Source organism: Electrophorus electricus, chromosome 15 (genome assembly GCF_013358815.1).
Source record: "Electrophorus electricus isolate fEleEle1 chromosome 15, fEleEle1.pri, whole genome shotgun sequence".
NCBI classification, from domain to species: domain Eukaryota; kingdom Metazoa; phylum Chordata; class Actinopteri; order Gymnotiformes; family Gymnotidae; genus Electrophorus; species Electrophorus electricus.
Genome location: NC_049549.1, coordinates 9,580,697 through 9,599,216, shown reverse-complemented (window position 1 = coordinate 9,599,216; position 18,520 = coordinate 9,580,697). Strand labels below are relative to the sequence as shown.

Below are 18,520 nucleotides of genomic sequence, written 5' to 3'. Positions count from 1 at the left end.
GTGTTTCTGACTGTGGCGCTCACTGACATGGGTGACGGCTGTATTTTAGTGGGCGGCGTCCAGCACGACTGCGTTCTGTCCCGTCCCCGCTGGTCTTACTGGTCTTTCTGTGGTCCATCATGTTTGGTCCCTCATTCCTGTCATTCCTTCTTGGGCTCTTCCATCTCCTCCTCCTCCTCGTCCTCTGCTCCATCACTCTCTTTTTGTCCTTTAACAGTGCTGAGTGTCAGTAGTGCACCGGTCGGGTCCCCATGCAGAACCTACGGTCCAACGACCACTTCGACACGCACCACCATGCAGTGCAGGTACGTCTCACACACGCACACACACACACACACACCCTTACAAGTTCACACATGCTCACATATGCTCACAATCACACACTCACATGCTTTAAATACACTCTCACACTCGCTCACCACATTGTCTCACACACACACACACAGATGCCTCCACCTTTGCTATTCCTCGACCCGACCTTTCCCCCGCTGTGTTGCTTCACCTGTTCACCTGGCCATACCCAGCACGAGTTAACGTGGCGGGACTGTAACCGCGCGCCGTCCGTTGTCACGGCGATAGCCGTAGCCGTCCTCTCCGTTAGCAAACCTCCATGTCGTCACGGTGGCAGATTGAAGCTGACCTTGGGACTGCCTGCCTTTCAAGTTCACACACACCTCACCGTGTTTCCGTGACCATATCCGACACTGGCGTTCGGTGTCGTTTGTTTAATTGCAAAGCTTTTTTCTTGCTTTTCACACCATCCCCTCACACCATCTTCTTCACACCATCTTTTATCTTTCTCTGTTTCGTTTTCACCTCTTTTCCAACTCAGCTGGTCTTCAGTGAAGCTAAATATATTTTTTTCCCTATAGTCAAATTCTGACTGAAGTTCAGCTCACAGTCCTTGTTATCATATTAATTATGTCGTTAGTGCCCATCTGAGGAACACACACACACGCACAAATAGAGTTGAGATAAATTCTAAAATCCTCTACTCTGTTAGGAATTCCAGACAGTTGGATCATTTTGTGATCAAATGCCATTGATTGAATGCTGATGACTAGATATTGTTGATCGAATGCTGTTTCTGGACAAGGTAATCAATACTTACTTAATTAGCATGAGCATCAGTCCCTCAGCCGATCAATACTGATCTGCCCAAACTGTCACTGAGATAATACTAGCTCCCTTTTCATGCATCCAAGTTAGAGTAACACACACACACACACACACACACCCAAACGCATAAACACACGCTCAGACACACATTTGTAATCATGGTAAATGTCACTGCGCTTTATGTGCTGCAGGCCTTTGATCAAAGTCAAGACACAGACACCGATTTGAGCATTTGAATAGCTTTAACGAACTTAACCAGCAGCCTGATCAAACACACAAAGCACTCCGGATTACTGCTGGCTGGAGACCTCTGACCTCTGACCTTGGTAACAACAGCTCTTCCACTGTGGGTGGCTCATGGATTAGCAGGCTGCTAGCTGCCAGGTGAAACACAGAAAAATTCAGCTCAAAAAGCAATGGGGGACACTTACTGCCCTCTTTGACCCCTTGGGGTAGACCTGAACTGGAGGTCTTCACATCACAGTCCTCAAGGTGCAGGTCTTCTTGTTGGCCAGAGGAGGCGCTAGGGAGACTTTACCACTGTTACCCTTGTCTTGCTTGGACTCGAACATGTGTAAAGCTGCTTTGTGACAACAACTGTTGCTGTATAAATTAATCTGACTTTGACTTTTGGATTTGAGATTAATCATTTAATCAACTACAAGGGATTTGGATTCCAGGTCCAGATTTGAAAACCACTGCTCAAAACTAATTCATGTAATAAATTGATAATTTTCTTTACTGGCCTTCGGATTGTGCAGGCACATTTCCCTCCACACCCAGTCGAACCGAAGCCCAGACGTGTGTGAGTGTGTGTGTGAAAGGAAACAGAGAGATGGATGGAGGAAGAGAAGGACATCAGAAGTAATGATGAGCGGCACCAGCAGAGAGGGAGGGAGGGAGGGAGGGAGAGAGGGATAGTGAGAAGTAGTAGTGTACTGTCATTGTGTCTTCTGTGTGTGTGTGTGTGTGTGTGTCTTAATCTTTGCAAAACACACTTAAACAAATAATTGAAATGCCTCCAGGAATTGTTTAAAATAATTGTTTGGAGACAATGTCACGGGTAGCTAGCTCTTCAGAGCACGGCAGGTCTGTTTCCGTATGATAAAAGACATTTAGAAAGAGTTAAGAAAAAGCAAAACGACAGAGGAAAGTGGAGCTGCATATAATAGCTTCAAAGTTGTTTTTTATGCATCTTTCATACACACACACACACACACACACAAGCGCATGCGCATAGGCACCTACACAGACAGGAAGAAAATGCCGATCACTGACATCCTCTAATTGTTCTGTTAACAGAGTGAGAAAGAGAGTGTGTGACATGCTGGACTGGTGTTTCTTATTAAAAAACAACCCCTATAAATAAACAAACACATAAATCAATACATTCATATACCGCAATATAACAAACGAAGGGCATTTAAAAAAAAAATCTCACCTGGCAGGTTACGAAAGCAATGGGACAGACGGTCTGTAGTTTTTTCAAGTGTTTTAAAGGGAAAGTCTTTGGAAAGGGAAGTTTTTCCCTGTGCTGGGCGGAGTCTTTCTCTACTGGTTCCGTGCTGCAGAACAGAGGGACCAGGTCTGCGATGCGACATGGCAACCCATATTTTCAGAAATGTCCTTTAATGTCTAGTGTTAGTAATTTGCTAATATCTCTTTCATATTTATATTTGATTCTTTATTCATATTTCCATTGCAAGGTCCTAACTGTGCCACTGGACATGTCACAAATGTCAAAAAAAAAATAAAATAAAATCATCCACCTTCTTCTTTTCCGGTGGAGCACACAGCTTTCTTACCACACTCATTGCTCGGGTTGCCAGATGTCCGCTTTTAGCCTTGATCGAGCAACTGCTTTCCATTGATCAGTTTTATTGTAGCGTGTCACTGGTTCACATGCATGTCAGAACAAATTCCTTGGATTTCATTGGTTCACAGCTTGCTTCGTACCTTGCCTGCCGGCCAACTGCAGAGAGCCTGCTCTCTGAATGCCAGTCAGTAAGGACGTTTGCGATGGTCTGAAAGTACCAAAAAGAAAAATGACTTGAGTCATTTAACAATGAGTTTCATGCCTTCTGTACAGTATGCCAGACCTAAATACTGCTAATATGTGTCATTTACATTTATTTGACACTTTTCTCCAAAGTGACTTACAATTATGACTGAGTACAATTTGAACAATTGAGAGTTAATGGCCTTGCTCAGGGGCAACCTGCCAGCAGTGGGGATTGAACTGGCAACCTACTGAGCAACCACTGTCCCTTAGTGTCATACTTGGTGAGTAAAATGTTAATTTGTATTGAAGAACTGTGAAAATGGTGAGGACATGGTTTTAATTTGGGGTGGGGTCATATTCCTGTCCCCCTTATGTCCTTTTGGGGCTGTAATGTCCTCCTTTTAGGGGTCAATAGAATGACTGCAGTCACGGCGTGCTTACTGCAGAGACCTGCTCCACTGGGGAAGCGCAGGGATCACAAAGACGCTGGCTACAGACGTGACCAGGCACCGTTAAAGGAGAGGAGGTGGAGGAAGAAAGGGATGATGGGTGGACAGGAAAAACGAGCGTGCTGCTCCTCGGCTCCTTTTCTCTTTAGGATGGCGCGATGGAGGAGAAGAATGACGACGGACAGAGGAAAATCTTTTAAAAAAAATCTTCTTTTCTTTTTGTTCCAAAAGGTGCATAAATATAGATGAGATACAGTGTGGGAGAGAGAAAAATGCAGATCAGAGTGGCTTTCTCTGTGAACACTGACAGTTCTAAAAATGTGTTTGAAACATGTATAATACAAAGGACACGTCTACTTAAGTAGACTGTTTATCCCATGTAAGAAACCTTAAAATCATCTTGGCAGCCTCGGTTCCATGTGCCACTTAGGTAAAATGTTAACTGTGTATTTGAAAGATGTCTGAGATGGAGGTGAGAGAAGGAAATGTAAAGAGAACAATGGATTTCAAGGCTATGAAGGGTTATGGGCAACTAAAGAATGGACAGAAAAGCAAGTTGATGTAGGTGTAAAATGTTTGGTTAGTTTTCTTTCAGGCTGTTTTTCAGTAATGTTCAAAATAGCTTTGTAGTCACACGGAACTCGAGGTGGAAACATAGCATATATTGCTGCTTTGGGAACAGGAATGGCCAAGTTGCGGTCAGGTTGCGGTCAGGTTGCGGTCAGGTTGGGGTCAGGTTGGGGTCAGGTTGGGGTCAGGTTGTGGCTACGTTGTGTTGAGGTTGTAGCCAGGTTGTGGTCAGAATGTGATGAGGTTGTGGTCAGGTTGTGTTGAGGTTGTAGCCAGGTTGGGTTATGGCTCTGCTGCTCAAAGGAATCTGTTATCACAAAACCAAAGCAAATAGGTAGAAAATTGCAAAGCAAAATTCTAAAATTTCAAAGTTCTCTCTTTCTTCCATCTGGTCTCTTTATCCCTTCCTCTCTCCCTCTCTCTCTCACTCTCTTCATTTCTCTCTCCATCTCTCCGTCCACTCTGAACTGCTCAGTCCCTGCATGTCCTATTTTCCTCTCCTTGAGGTGTCTCTCTGAGGACGTAATAACCTCCTGGTATTCTTCTCACCGTTCTGCCTCAGCCCTGAATGGGCTCTGGACAAATCACTGGCTTGCATTATTCATCCAGAACTCCAGTTTCTCAGCCCCCTCTCTCTCTCTCTCTCTCTCTCTACTTCTCATTCTTAACAAAACCACTGCGTTCTTTCTTCATCTGTTGGCGCACTGCAGACCTGATATTAAAAAAAAATGAGAAGGAATGGCACCGCATGCGCGAGTGGATGATTGTGTGTGTGTTTAGACACTAATGCAAACAGCTTGCTGTGCACTTAACACATTCAGCTTTTCTCGGAAGCGTTACAGCCGTGCACACAGACTCAGGGAGGGTGACTACTGAAAAGAGCCCTGATTGCTTTCGGAGAAACCGCTTGTATCCTTGACAGGGAGCAGGGACCAGGGACTCCGACTCCAAATGGAGTACAGATTCAGAATGCAGGAATGGAATGGAAACAAGAAACATTTTCAGGACAAACCAAACCTCTTAGGATCTATTCGGATTATATTGAGACTCTTTAATGTTAATGGCATACCCTAACAATCAGCAGCACTCACACGGTGTGGTGTTTACATCATGTTCAGGTAGTGCTGCAGTAGTGTTCCAGGAATATTCCAGGAATGTTCCGGAAGTGTTCCAGTAGGCAAAAGGCTTAAGTGCATCTTGCACCCTCTGATGGAAATTCAGTCACGGCATTGTATTCAAGCACTACTTTGGCAACTTTCCAAAATGAACAACACATTGATGATTAGAATCCCTTTTCATATTTTTTTCTTGTGCCAATAATGCTTTCCAATATGGTGCGTGCATGTGTGAGACAGAAGGTGGGAGAGAAAAGGAGAAAGTGAATGAAAACCACCGATCATAAAGCCACTGAAAAATACGGCGGGCCCACTGCCAATTCTGCCTTTAGCTTTCTAATGCTATCTCAACTAATATTTAAAATAACTCAAAATAGCAACATGGCTAGTTGTACTTTTACATGCAGTACCATTCTAGTGAAGCTGCGCTATACCTGTTTGTACAGCGCTAGCCGTGTTTCAGCGCTTCAGGGACCCATGGGAACAGACAGCTTAGAATGACTTATGTTATGAGATTCCAAATGTGACCAGTAGTTTATAGTGTCTGACATCGTCAGGTCTCTGCGCATCATATCTTCAGTCTGTGTGTAATTTCTAATCCCTTTGGCATGCTGTTGCCTCTTCAGTCGGGTTGCATGTCTTAGCAACAGGGAGTCTGGAGAGCTCAGCAATGTGTTGCGCGCTCACACACACACACACACATACACACACACACACAAAAAGTGCCATCTGCCTCACCCCTCTGGGCCAGGCACTCTACTGTTTCTCACTCTCTCACTCTCTCACTCACACACACACACACACACATACACACACACACACACACATTGACACAGACTGTGACCTTGCTTGCTGTCACAACAGCTATAGATCATACCACTGATACTAATGAAATGAGATATGAGAGACAGGGAAAGAAATCTCTCCTACATACACATATACATGCACACACTCACTCACTCACACACACACACACACACTAAAACATCCACACACCCACACACTACAAGATGATTCCCATGTGTGCTGTACAGTTAGTAAGTAATGGCTGTGTGCTTGTGCGATTTTTGTGACACTTATTGCTCAGTTGCTGTACACCAGCAGGGGTTGGATTGTGCCTGCACACATACACATGCGTGTGTTTAGTTGTTCTTTTTTTTACTATTAGAGGTCGATTGTTTTTTTTTTTTTTTGCCAATGCAGACCCAAATTGAACTGAATTGTCGGTGCAGTGCTAAACTCTTACCAGACCTGATCCTGTCACCTAACAGTGACACAGCACTGAAACTGCACCTCTCCAAAGTCTAGCAGAGAATACTGAGAACAACAGTTAAAAGTGTAGGGTAGAACCTGTCGGACTGGAGAGAGGGAGGGAGGGAGGGAGGGAGAGAGAGAGAGAGGGAGGGAGAGAGAGAGGGAGGGAGGGGGGGAGAGAGGGAGGGAGAGAGAGAGAAAGCAGAGAAAAAAGAGAAAAAACAGACCCAGCCAAATTATAACCAATAAAAAACACAGAATCTACACAAACAAAACACAAACCCAACACACATGAAAAACGATGTTTTTGCCCCTAATTTGAAACGTCAGCAGCCTTCCTGAATGCAATTCACACCTGAAAGCTGAGGCCAAAACTGAGATGGAGCCCGCACTGCCTGGCCGTCGGAGCTCGCCATCGTGGGTAGACCTGCCTGGCCGTCGGAGATGGCCATCGTGGGTAGACCTGCCTGGCCGTCGGAGCTGGCCATCGGGGGTAGACCTGCCTGGCCGTCGGAGCTGGCCATCGGGGGTAGACCTGCCTGGCCGTCGGAGCTGGCCATCGGGGGTAGACCTGCCTGGCCGTCGGAGCTGGCCATCGGGGGTAGACCTGCCTGGCCGTCGGAGCTGGCCATCGGGGGTAGACCTGCCTGGCCGTCGGAGCTGGCCATCGTGGGTAGACCTGCCTGGCCGTCGGAACTGGCCATCGTGGGTAGACCTGCCTGACCGTCAGAGTAGACACACACACACACACACACACTGACTGGTAAACTTGCTTGGCTTGGCTTGTTGGAACTGTCGTTGTGGGTGGACCTGGCTGGCCAAGGACGGCTATGCTTCTACTGGGCCGAGGGGGAGGTGGACCCTGAGCTGCTCTGGCTCCAGTATGAAGTCCTGTCTGCAAGAACACGTGCAGCCTCTCCTTTGATGTTTTAGATTATAATAAATGAAATAACACACACACACACACACACACACACACACACACACAGACTCACAGAGACACATATATACAGCTTCCATCTTCATCAACAAAGGCGCCTCATCGATATCTTGTACAGGGAAAAGGAAAGAGATGAAAAGAGAATGACGAGACCCATAATACTAGTGCACAAATGTGTGTGTGTGTGTGATTGAGTGCGTCCCTTATGTCTGTGATTCATTGATTCGTTAATTTAGCATTCCTTCTCTTAAGGGCATTTAGCTAATGAGAATCCTGCAACGACCCACAGCACACGTCTCTCTGTGTCTCTCTGTGTCTCTCTGTCTCTCTGTCTCGCGCTTCAATTAAGTTCAGTGGTACTTTATTGGCGTGACAAATATTCACACTTGTATTGCCAGAGCGCTCTCTCTCTCTCTCTCGCTCTCTCTCTCTCTCTCTCTCTGTCTCTCTCTCCTCTCTCTCTCTCCCTCTCTCCTCTCTCCCTCTCTCTCTCCTCTCTCTCTCTCTCCTCTCCCTCTCTCTCTCTCTCTCTCTCTCTCTCTCTCGCTCTCTCTCTCTCTCTCTCTCTCTCTCTGTCTCTCTCTCTCTCTCTCGCTCTCTGTCTCTCTCTCTCTCTCTCCCTGTGTGTGTGTGTGTGTTTGTGAGAGAGGCTGCAGCATTGACACTAGGTCAGCAGGTGCTTCGAGCCAGTTAGATTTAAGCTCCTTTTTTATTCATCTCTCTTCATTTGAATACTCTGCCTGCCCAGGGGCACTCACTGACCACGGTGCCAAAAATAAAGGAGAGAGAGAGCAGGAGAGAGAGAGATTGTTACATTTTTGTTAGTGTTTTCCTTCAGATGAAAAGGACTCCTTTCCATCTCCCTCCATTTCATCTCTCTGTGTCTCTGTCTCTTGCCCCAAGGTGGAAAGGAATGATGTCTACTTTAACGCCACTGCTTTTACTCTGAAACCGCCCTCTCTCTCTCTCTCTCTCTCTCCCTCTCTCTCTCCTCTCTCTCTCTCCTCTCTCTCTCTCCCTCTCTCCTCTCTCCCTCTCTCCTCTCTCCTCTCTCCTCTCTCTCCTCTCTCTCTCTCTCTCTCTCTCTCTCCCTCTCCCTCTCTCTCCTCTCTCCCTCCCTCTCTCTCTCTCTCTCTCTCTCTCTCATGTCTTTCTGTCTTTAATCTTGTCCTTCTCCTCCTTGCTTTTGCTATCTTCTGCCCCCAGCTCTACTTCATCAAATTTGTTTCTTTATTTATTCGCTTATTTACACCCCCGTAGCAGTTCACTCTGCTATTCCTGTTCTTTTCTGTGATGTTTTTAAAATGGTTTGTATTCATGTGACCGTGTGTATATGCGTCATGGGTGTGTGTGTGTGTTTGTGTAAAGCTATAACGTGCTTCTCCATATCCCATGTTTACAGTCACCATTCCCAGAAAAAGCATGGCTTTAATGCAATAACCTACGCAGTGGGCAATCAATACGTCTGAAGATAGTGATGAGTCATGTGCTCATTCTCCTCATTCACACACGCTGCAAATATTAAACAAGACATATTTACATTTGACTTTTGCTTCCTTTTCATTCATATTCGACAGGAACCCACAGCCTGAGGCTCCAGCCACTCAGACAAGGCTGTCTGTGTTTACTAATGATATCTATTTGGACTGTCATATAGTAGAGGGGGCTGCAGTGTGTGTGTGTGTCTGTGACTTTACAATACATCTTTATGTTATATGGGTAAACAGATGGAAATGGAACCATGCATTATTTAAATAGTGTAAATTGAAAGAATGCATAATAGTGTAAATTTAAATAAAATGCAAATAATATATTTGTTTTCCTACAAAACCTGTCCATGTAAAAACTGATCCTTCACCAACCTGTGTGTGTGTGTGTGTGTGTGTGTCGCCACCTTACTACACTATAGCAAATTGAATTGGCAGTTCATATCAGTTAGTTACCTCTGCATCTCCATGCTCACCTCTCCCTCTCAGTATGTCATTCCTCGTTTCTGAAAAAGTGGCTTGTTTGAAAAAATCTTTTTGTGTGCGTTTGCACACGTGTCTCTCTTTGCACCCATATCAATGTTTCTTTTTTCTATGTAAATATGTTCCATTTTGCATTTGATACTCAAGCAGTTGAGTCTGTGTGTGTGTGTGTGTGTGTGTGTGCGTGTGTGTGCGTGTTTGTGGGGGGTGTGTGTGTGTGTGTGTGTGTGTGTGTATTTCATAGCTCATTCCCCTTAGTCTTCTGGTTACCTTCTATAAATGTAAAGTCAAACTTTCTTAGTTAACATAATGTGCTTTCAGTGTGAATAAGAGACTGTGCAAGAGAGAGCAATGATTCTGGCAACACTTTACCTCTCTCTGTCACACACACACACACACACACACACACACACACACACACACACACACACACACACACACACACACACGTTGTATTGTTAATGTCGTTTGTTTTTATTCCGTTTTAGCTAAAACCTTTTTTGAATAACAAAACTCAAAAGTAAAATCCCACTGGAATCTGGAAATTACTTTTGTTTTTACTTTAAATTTAAAAATCCTGTCAGTTGCAATATATACAAATATATATAAAGTTTGTGCATATTTTACGGAAGCAGTGAGACTAGCATCTTATCATTTTTTTTTCTTTTGAATGAAACCAAACATCCAAATTTGAGTACTTGTTTTGCAGGCATATTTGAGGTTTATTGATCAGGAGAAGGCGCTTTGCCGAGTTAAACGTGACTTGCATCTGGTTCGCGAGTACACCTGCACCGCGCATGCGAGTGTTTACGTTTCCGTGGCTAATCAGCTGATTATCCTGGTGAGATGACCTCTGCGCGCGGCACCGGGGGCTCCGTTTCACCGCGCACATCTACGTGTCCGGTCGCCGGGCGTAACGCAGAGACGAGCAGTGGGTGCAGGTGCGTATTTTTGATCATCGACGCAAACGAACAAGCGTGCGGGCCTAAAAGAATAAATAAATACATTTGCAAAAAAAAAAAAGAAAAAAAGTACGATACATGTACAGAACATAGACCGGGTTAAAAAGAGAGGGAGGGAATACGACTATCAGCAAGGCGTCCAGAACTAATGACATGATGCGAAAAACAGAGAAAGAGTCGAATGCAACTTTGGAGGATTAAACCCAACAAAAGTACCAGACATATACACTGCCTGGCCAAAAAAAGGTCACCACCTGGATTTAACTAAGCAAATAGGTCAGAGCCTCCCATTGGATAATTACTACATGGGTGATTATGTTTCAGCTGGCAACAAGTTATTTAACCCTAACTGATGCAGTGAGTAGGTTCAGCCATGTTGAAATATAGATCCTGTGGTCGTGGAAAAGATGTTAATCTGTTTCAGAAGGGTCAAATTACTGGCATGCATCAAGCAGAGAAAACATCTAAGGAGATCGCTGAAACTACTAAAATCGGGTTAAGAACCGTCCAGCACATTATTCAAAAGTGGAAGGACAGTGGGGAAACATCATCTTCGAAGAAGGAATGTGGTCATCAAAAAATCTTGAATGATCATGATTGGTGATCACTTAAACGTGTGGGGAAATCAAATCGTAGAAAAAAAAACAGTAGAACTCAGGGACTTGTTTAATAGTGAAAGTAAGAGCATTTACACATGCACAATGTGAAGGGAACCCAAGGGATTGGGACTAAACAGCTGTGTAGCCTTAAGAAACCACTTGTCAGTCAGGCTAACCGTTAAAAACGGCTTCAATTTGCTAGGGAGCATAAAGATTGGGCTCTGGAGCAATGGAAGAAGGTCCTGTGGTCTGAGTCCAGATTTACCCTGTTCCAGAGTGATGGGTGCATCAGGGTAAGAAGAGAGGCGGCTGAAGTGATGCACCCATCATGCCTAGTGGCTACCGTACAAGCCTGTGGGGGCAGTGCTATGATCTGGGGTTGGTCAGGTCTAGGTCTAGAATCTTTGGGATGTGCTGGAGAAGACTTTGCACAGTGGTCCAAATCTCCCATCATCAATACCAGATCTTGGGGGGGAAAAATTAATGCAACTCTGGACAGAAATAAATGTTGGGACATTGCAGAAGCTTGTGGAAATGATGCCACAGTGAAAGCGTGCCATAATCAAAGCTAATGGCAGTCCAACCAAATATTAGTGTGTGACCTTTTTTTTTGGCCAGGCAGTGTACAATGACTGGCAAGAAAAAAACGTGCCATCTAAGCGTTATATTTGCAAGGGGAGAAAATTCCAATGATTTTTTTCGTGGGCTATGATAGATTATTACTATCAGTTCATATTTTTTTATACTGCCACAAGGGTTATAAAATATTGTTACCAAAGATTAATACCAAAGAAATATATTAACATTCGTAATTCATGCGTTGTATCTGAGTGCGATTTGGTCCCAAATAGTTCTGTATTCCTTTTGATATATATATGATTATAACTATAATCTCCACAGTTTCAGATGCAGAACCAGCTATGCATAAGTGTTTGGCCTTTAATAGCTAAAGTTATAAAATACTACATTTCTGCCATACTTCTTCCTATAATGCTCTGGTAAATGTCTTTAATCGCATTTTCGATAAGGCATTCTGGTGAAGCTGATAATTACCGTACAACTCGAACACTTAAATGAAAGCTGTGTAGGAAAGACCGAGGGAGAGGGAAGCCAAAGGGCGAGGCTACTCCGAGAACCGGCGCTTCACGCAGGTGAAGAGGTCAGCTTATTCAGTTCATTTGTAACCCCACAAACAAAACCGTTACAAACTGTTATTTGATTATTGTATCTATTTGTACCTGTTACTTTTAAAGTTATCAAAAACTGTGGTATGGGGCTTGGTCAGTCCTCATATACATGACACCTCTTAACCTTTGAAAGTCCAGAATTCTTCATTAAATCCAATAATGTTTAATCCGTTTTTGAGATTCTTGCAATGGACATATGTTTGGATTCTTCAAGCAGGGAGAAACCGCGACTTGGAACCCGACCCTGTGCCGAACTCTGGGCCAGCCTCAAATAGAGTTCCCCAGGGCACCCACTGCTTGCTATGCCAGTTAATTGAATGTCACAATCATAGGAAAGCCTTGTGAGGCTGATGCTTCTTTTGGTTGTTGTATGCCATGAGGAAATGTCAGTTTCCATCTATATAATTGGAATGTTTCCTCACCGTTAATAATAATGATCCAAACATACTTGTAATAAAGTCATGTAATCTTGTCCACTGGCAGATAATAGGTTCATATAGCATGCAGGAATGAAGGTTTTTAGACCTGACATGTTTCTCTGCAAATGACGATCATCCCCAAAACAACAGCAGATACAGCAGCAGCAACATAAAACCTGTGGCACTGAGCTCTTTTAACAGGAAGTCCTGGCTTGTCCGTCAACTAAATCCTTCCTTCCTGCCTGTGTGTACTCTGAAAGGAACGTTTCTACTAGGACACTTGCAGAAATAGGTTAGCCCAGTGGGGAATGTGGTGTGTGTGTGTGTGTGTGTGTGTGTGTGTGTGTGTGTGTGTGTGTGTGTGTGTGTGTGTGTGTGTGTGTGTGTGTGTGTGTGTGTGTGTGTGTGTGTGTGTGTGATGAAAGTTAGGAAGGTATTTTTCTGTGTTAATGTTTTAGGGTGGTTCTCTGTAACTAGACCACTGTCTCACTTTCTGTTGGTCTCTCTCCACGTTTCCTTTGCTTATCTATTTCAGGTTACTCACCTGACCACTTGCTTGACCCTTTCTCCTGTCTGCTTGTACTTATCTCTTCTTCCCAGATCCCTGTCTAAGGCGTCTCCTAATTTTTTCCACTTCCCCGGTACAGCGAATGCGCCTTAAAAAGTTTTTTCAATTGAAGTCGTAAAAGAATCCAAATTTGGGCCATGTTTGTATTGGTGTTGTCCCTTGGGGGAACATCTTATATGCTTATGTCTTCTTGTGCACTTTAGTGCGCATACTCAGAGGCGTACTCTACAGTGGTGCCAACCCAAAGGCGTACACTATAGCGGTGCCTACCCAAAGGCGTACACTATAGCGGTGCCTACCCAAAGGCGTACACTATAGCGGTGCCTACCCAAAGGCGTACACTATAGCGGTGCCTACCCAAAGGCGTACACTATAGCGGTGCCAACCCAAAGGCGTACACTATAGCGGTGCCTACCCAAAGGCGTACACTATAGCGGTGCCTACCCAAAGGCGTACACTATAGCGGTGCCTACCCAAAGGCGTACACTATAGCGGTGCCTACCCAAAGGCGTACACTATAGCGGTGCCTACCCAAAGGCGTACACTATAGCGGTGCCTACCCAAAGGCGTACACTATAGCGGTACCAACCCAAAGGCGTACACTATAGCGGTGCCTACCCAAAGGCGTACACTATAGCGGTGCCTACCCAAAGGCGTACACTATAGCGGTGCCTACCCAAAGGCGTACACTATAGCGGTGCCTACCCAAAGGCGTACACTATAGCGGTGCCTACCCAAAGGCGTACACTATAGCGGTGCCTACCCAAAGGCGTACACTATAGCGGTGCCTACCCAAAGGCGTACACTATAGCGGTGCCTACCCAAAGGCGTACACTATAGCGGTGCCTACCCAAAGGCGTACACTATAGCGGTGCCTACCCAAAGGCGTACACTATAGCGGTGCCTACCCAAAGGCGTACACTATAGCGGTGCCTACCCTACCCTCCGCCTTGCCTCTCCCCCTTATTCTTGCAAATCTTCCCCATGGCGAAGGCCGTTATTAGCAAGCACGGGCATTTCACTAGTTCATGACACTCCAATACCACAGGGAACACCTATTCCCTGCTATGGAATAGATGAAATATAATGACGGAGACATGTGTGGAGTGAGAGTCATAGCCAAACCTTTTTTTTTTTTTTTTTTTTCGTTTATGGAATGGAATTTTGGAAAGGCGGAAGTGTAGTGTCACTTGCAATGGGGTGTAACACTGAGAGGAGTTTGGGAATGGTTCTTTGTGCTGGCTCCCTAAGGCAGATTCAAATTCTGCTTGCTCCCATCTGCTCCACTTCACCTAGATTGATTGCTTATGTCTGGCTTCAAACTAATGAGCAAGACCGACCCAAAAAACAGAGCAGCATGACCAGGAAGTGCAGTGCACCTGAACCTTCCCCCAGTGCTTAGAGTCCCAGTCCACTTTACTACCTTTCCAGACTTATCTCACTGAGTGCAGATGTGCCGAATCCCTTCCAGCTGTTTGCTGGGAATGTCCAGTGGTGAGCCCGCGGCTGGTGAGGGTGACGTGAACTGCCAGGCTCGGTGAGTGGCAGGCAGAACGCAGCAGTTGGGCGCTTTCTGCACCCGATGCAGATTTGTGGTCCTGACGTGATGCTATCTCGAAGACGCAGATTGTCCACATTCCACAGAAGACTGAGACATGTAGGATATGGGAGTCAGGCATATGGTGTTCTAAGATTGTAAAGTGACTAGATTGTATTAGAGTGAAATGGAACAGAAGACAGTAGAGTACAGTACCATGTAACCAAACACAGAATCAAAATTAGACTAGAACTACATTGGGAGTAGAGCATGATCTGTCACTAGCTACTTGACTTCTGTGTTGTTAAGTTCCTGGCACTAGTATGTTTAAATCAAGAGTGCCCTTCTCTTTGAAGACTAGAGACAGAAAGACACCTAATAAAGCAGGTAGTTTGCTGACTGACATCATGGGTGGTGTATGAGGAGTGACATCACTAAACTATGCCAGACTGTGGCCTCTCTAGGGCTTTCTTTGGGGAACATGCTTCACTATAATGAAAAGGTTCCTGTCAGGTCAGGTGGTTTTTCTGTAGCCAATCATTGCAAACTAGAAGCTCATAGGTGTGTAGAGTAGATATCAGCCCACGTGAATGGTCTGAATAAAATATGTTTATGCGCCACTTTTGAAAGGTCATTATAAATATATATCGGAAATTCAAGGTATCGCAGCTTCAGCATAAACCTTAGTCAGCTGAATGTGAGGGTTACTGTCTCTAGAGTTTGACTCCTGTGGTAACACATTCACAGTGGATTCAAAATCCTGTCAGGTTATTAGGGAAACAATCCAGTAGGTGGTAGTTGTGAAGGAGCTTAACCTGGTGCTGTTGTGTTTTCCTGCCATATTTTTTTAGTTGCCAGCCACAAGCATGACAGGCATGTGTCCAGAGCATTCACATTCGTTGTTGTCAGTATAGAAACAGTCGGCCATAAAGAATGAATTACTCAGAAAGAGGCAGATGCTGAGTAGAAAGGGAAAAGAGGTTAGAGTAAATGTGTTCTCTCTCTCTCTTTCCATGAGGAAAAGCTGCCTACTGTCTTTTCCTTTGCTATGAGGCAAAGAATTTCTGCTGGGTTTAAATAAACATCGCTTTGCTGACACGGTTAACACAGCTTGGCACAGTACATCATAACACGGCCTAACACATCTTAAAATGTCCCAGCGCTACTCGGGGGGGGGGGGGGGGGGGGGGGGGGGAAAGTATCACATTTGTTGCAATGCACCATGGGATTGAAAGGTCTACTAATGATGACCATGTTGTACATTTTTTCCACTGTGTTTGCTTATAGAAATTTGTAACTGGCTAATTAATCAGTTGATCGGTTAGTGAGCTCCCGAGAGCTATCCAGAGTCCTGCCTACCTGGAAGGAAATGGATTACACTAGGTATTAAAGGTGTATCTGTTGCAAAACACTTTGTAAATGTGGAATAATACAGTGAAGTACAACAGGCTACAGGAAAAAGCTGGTACTGTTTGTGCACTTACACACACCCATGCACTCACAAACTTGAGCGCACACGCAGTATGAACTGGAACAACAGACTGAGATGGAAGGAAGTCTGGAAGCAACAGGGACGATGGGATACGTTAAACAACCATCTGAGCCTGAATGAAGTATGTTTGGCCTAAAATACAGAGTGAGGAATAGTGCTGTCTAATGCGGTCCTTTCTTAATACACCCCAACAGCCTGCTGTTAAATATCACTTAGAGTGTCTGTGTGTGTGCAGCTCAGGGTTTCAACTGCGAGACCTTGTCCTCTGTGTTTGTGCGAGTGTCCCACTGCAGACATCCACATATGGATTTTTTTTTAAGCTCCAAAGAGGACCATTCCCACAGGACCAGATAAGAAACTACTGTGGCTGAGGAGATCAGCTGAGTCTCAGTTAAACAGATCAGTTGCTGAGAGCGTGGTTAAACCGACAGGCCTGGACATACTGCTGTTTGCGGGAACGTAAGGGTATGATGAGAGAGTCCTCACCCTGGTGGCATTCTAATGCACGTTTGATAAGCTATTTTCCTTCAGACGGTCCTTTTTACTCTAACTTTTTATCTTTCTCTTTGGGCACTATGAATAATGGAGTGACTGTGATATTGATGCGTGGTGTAGTGGCTGTAGTTTCCAGAGATAAATGAATGCATGTGCGCGCATGCATGCACGCGCACACACACACACACAAAGGGGAACATGAGAAGGGTTATTTCTCTTGTGGCATATACCCTCATGCATGGAGTGACTAGCTGCATCAGCTGCTACTGTGTGTGTGTGTGTGTGTGTTCATTTGTGCTTGTAAAGTTATCTACATAAGTGCTGATGTCTGAAAAGGCCTCTGGGCATTTGTGTGCGTTTCTGTACAGAAGTGTTGCATTTTTTTAATGTATGTGTGAGTCTATAGAGATGAGAGATCTGTAAGCTTCACTGATTGGTTGATTCATTGACTCCCCTGGTTAAGTAAATGTGTGTCCAGGTTTGACTGTGGGTTTGTGTAGATATGTGTGTGCATGGGTGTGTGTGTGCATATGACTTTGGTTGCTTTGGTGGTCAGCATGCAGAGAGCTGGTCACCTTGATCTCAGATAAAATAGGCGATCAACTGAAAATCGATCAGAAACTAGCCTACTGCCTCTATGGAACCAGGCTCGATAGCTAACCATTAATGTCCAGAGGACACACACACACACAATAGAATAGAGAACTGGTGTAAACTACTCTCTGGTGTAAATTGTGTCTGGACCAGCCTCCACTGGTAGGTGGAACTCACTTTGGAATTGCAGTCTTTTACAGAGCTGAGTTCCAACAGCTTCTACAAGCTTGTTTAGAGAGGAAGAGAGATGTCCACCAAATACTGAGACATACACTTCCCTCTGTATCGCTCACACACACACACACGCGCACACACACACACACACCCCTGCACCACTCAAACCAATCTTACAGAATGATTCAACAGGGTCACATTTGTTTAAAATTTGCCTTCTTTCTCATAAAGGATTCAATCAGTCAGTCTTGTTGTCATTGCAGATCACATGACCAGTGTTAATGTGAACAGAAGCTGAATTAGAAGCCACTTTGCTGATATTTAAATGGAATTCTGAATCTGTTATATGATAATTGGTCTCTCTCTCTCTCTCTCTCTCTCATCCCCTCTCTCCTTTCCCCTACGCACATTCTGAATCCATTCACTGCTGTAGAAGATCCCTCCACCCTTAAGGGACACGGCAGGGAGGTTTGTTTTCATCTTACAAAAGCTTATTAAAAAGATGGACCAGATGGGAGTCTTTTGGCTTCTTCCTGCCCGGGCCGATGCCTCTCTCCTGGGCTCTGATCAGTTTTGTGACCCCTTTGCCATCTAATTCCCTCTGGAGCTCCCAGGAAGATGAGAACACTCTCTCCTCTGCATCGCCCAGCCATGTCTGGATGGGTACTGGCGTTCCATTAAATCGCATCAGTATGGGGATCTTTCTGTGCTTGATTACTTTTCTCTTATCACCTTTTTTGATCTGGGCCCTGGCCATGTTGTCAAGGAGGCTACGCTAGCAGATGGTGATTGATGTGTCATGTCTGGGGAAAGTAATTAGATGTTACCGTGGCAATGTTTTGTATTAGTTTTTTCTCATGAAAGATGAGAGTGGGGTCAGACTAGGACATACTGTAATGCCTACTGGGTGTAAAATTTTTTGGCGCGTGCATTTATTTATTTATATGCATTTGTTTTCCCCCATTACCAGTGTTGGTAGATGTTCTAGGTGGAAGCGAAGCTATGAGGTGCACACACATGCACAAGTGTGCACATTTCGTCCTATCCAGCGACCTCTATGGGGGTATGAATTTG

The 18,520-nt window shown here is 44.8% G+C and overlaps 1 protein-coding gene across 7 annotated transcripts in view; it reads left to right on the top strand.

Moving 5' to 3' along the window:
• LOC113581583 (cGMP-dependent 3',5'-cyclic phosphodiesterase) overlaps positions 1 to 18,520 on the top strand; it is a 168,375-nt gene that overhangs the window by 58,481 nt on the left and 91,374 nt on the right. For 2 of the 7 annotated variants that reach the window (XM_027016829.2, XM_027016828.2), the window contains one exon: positions 218 to 305. The exons of the other annotated variants lie outside the window; for them this stretch is intronic. In XM_027016829.2, the coding sequence (XP_026872630.2) occupies positions 252 to 305 (54 nt within the window). In that variant the 5' untranslated portion in view covers positions 218 to 251. The remainder of the gene's footprint in view (positions 1 to 217; positions 306 to 18,520) is intronic. 7 annotated transcript variants of the gene reach the window in all.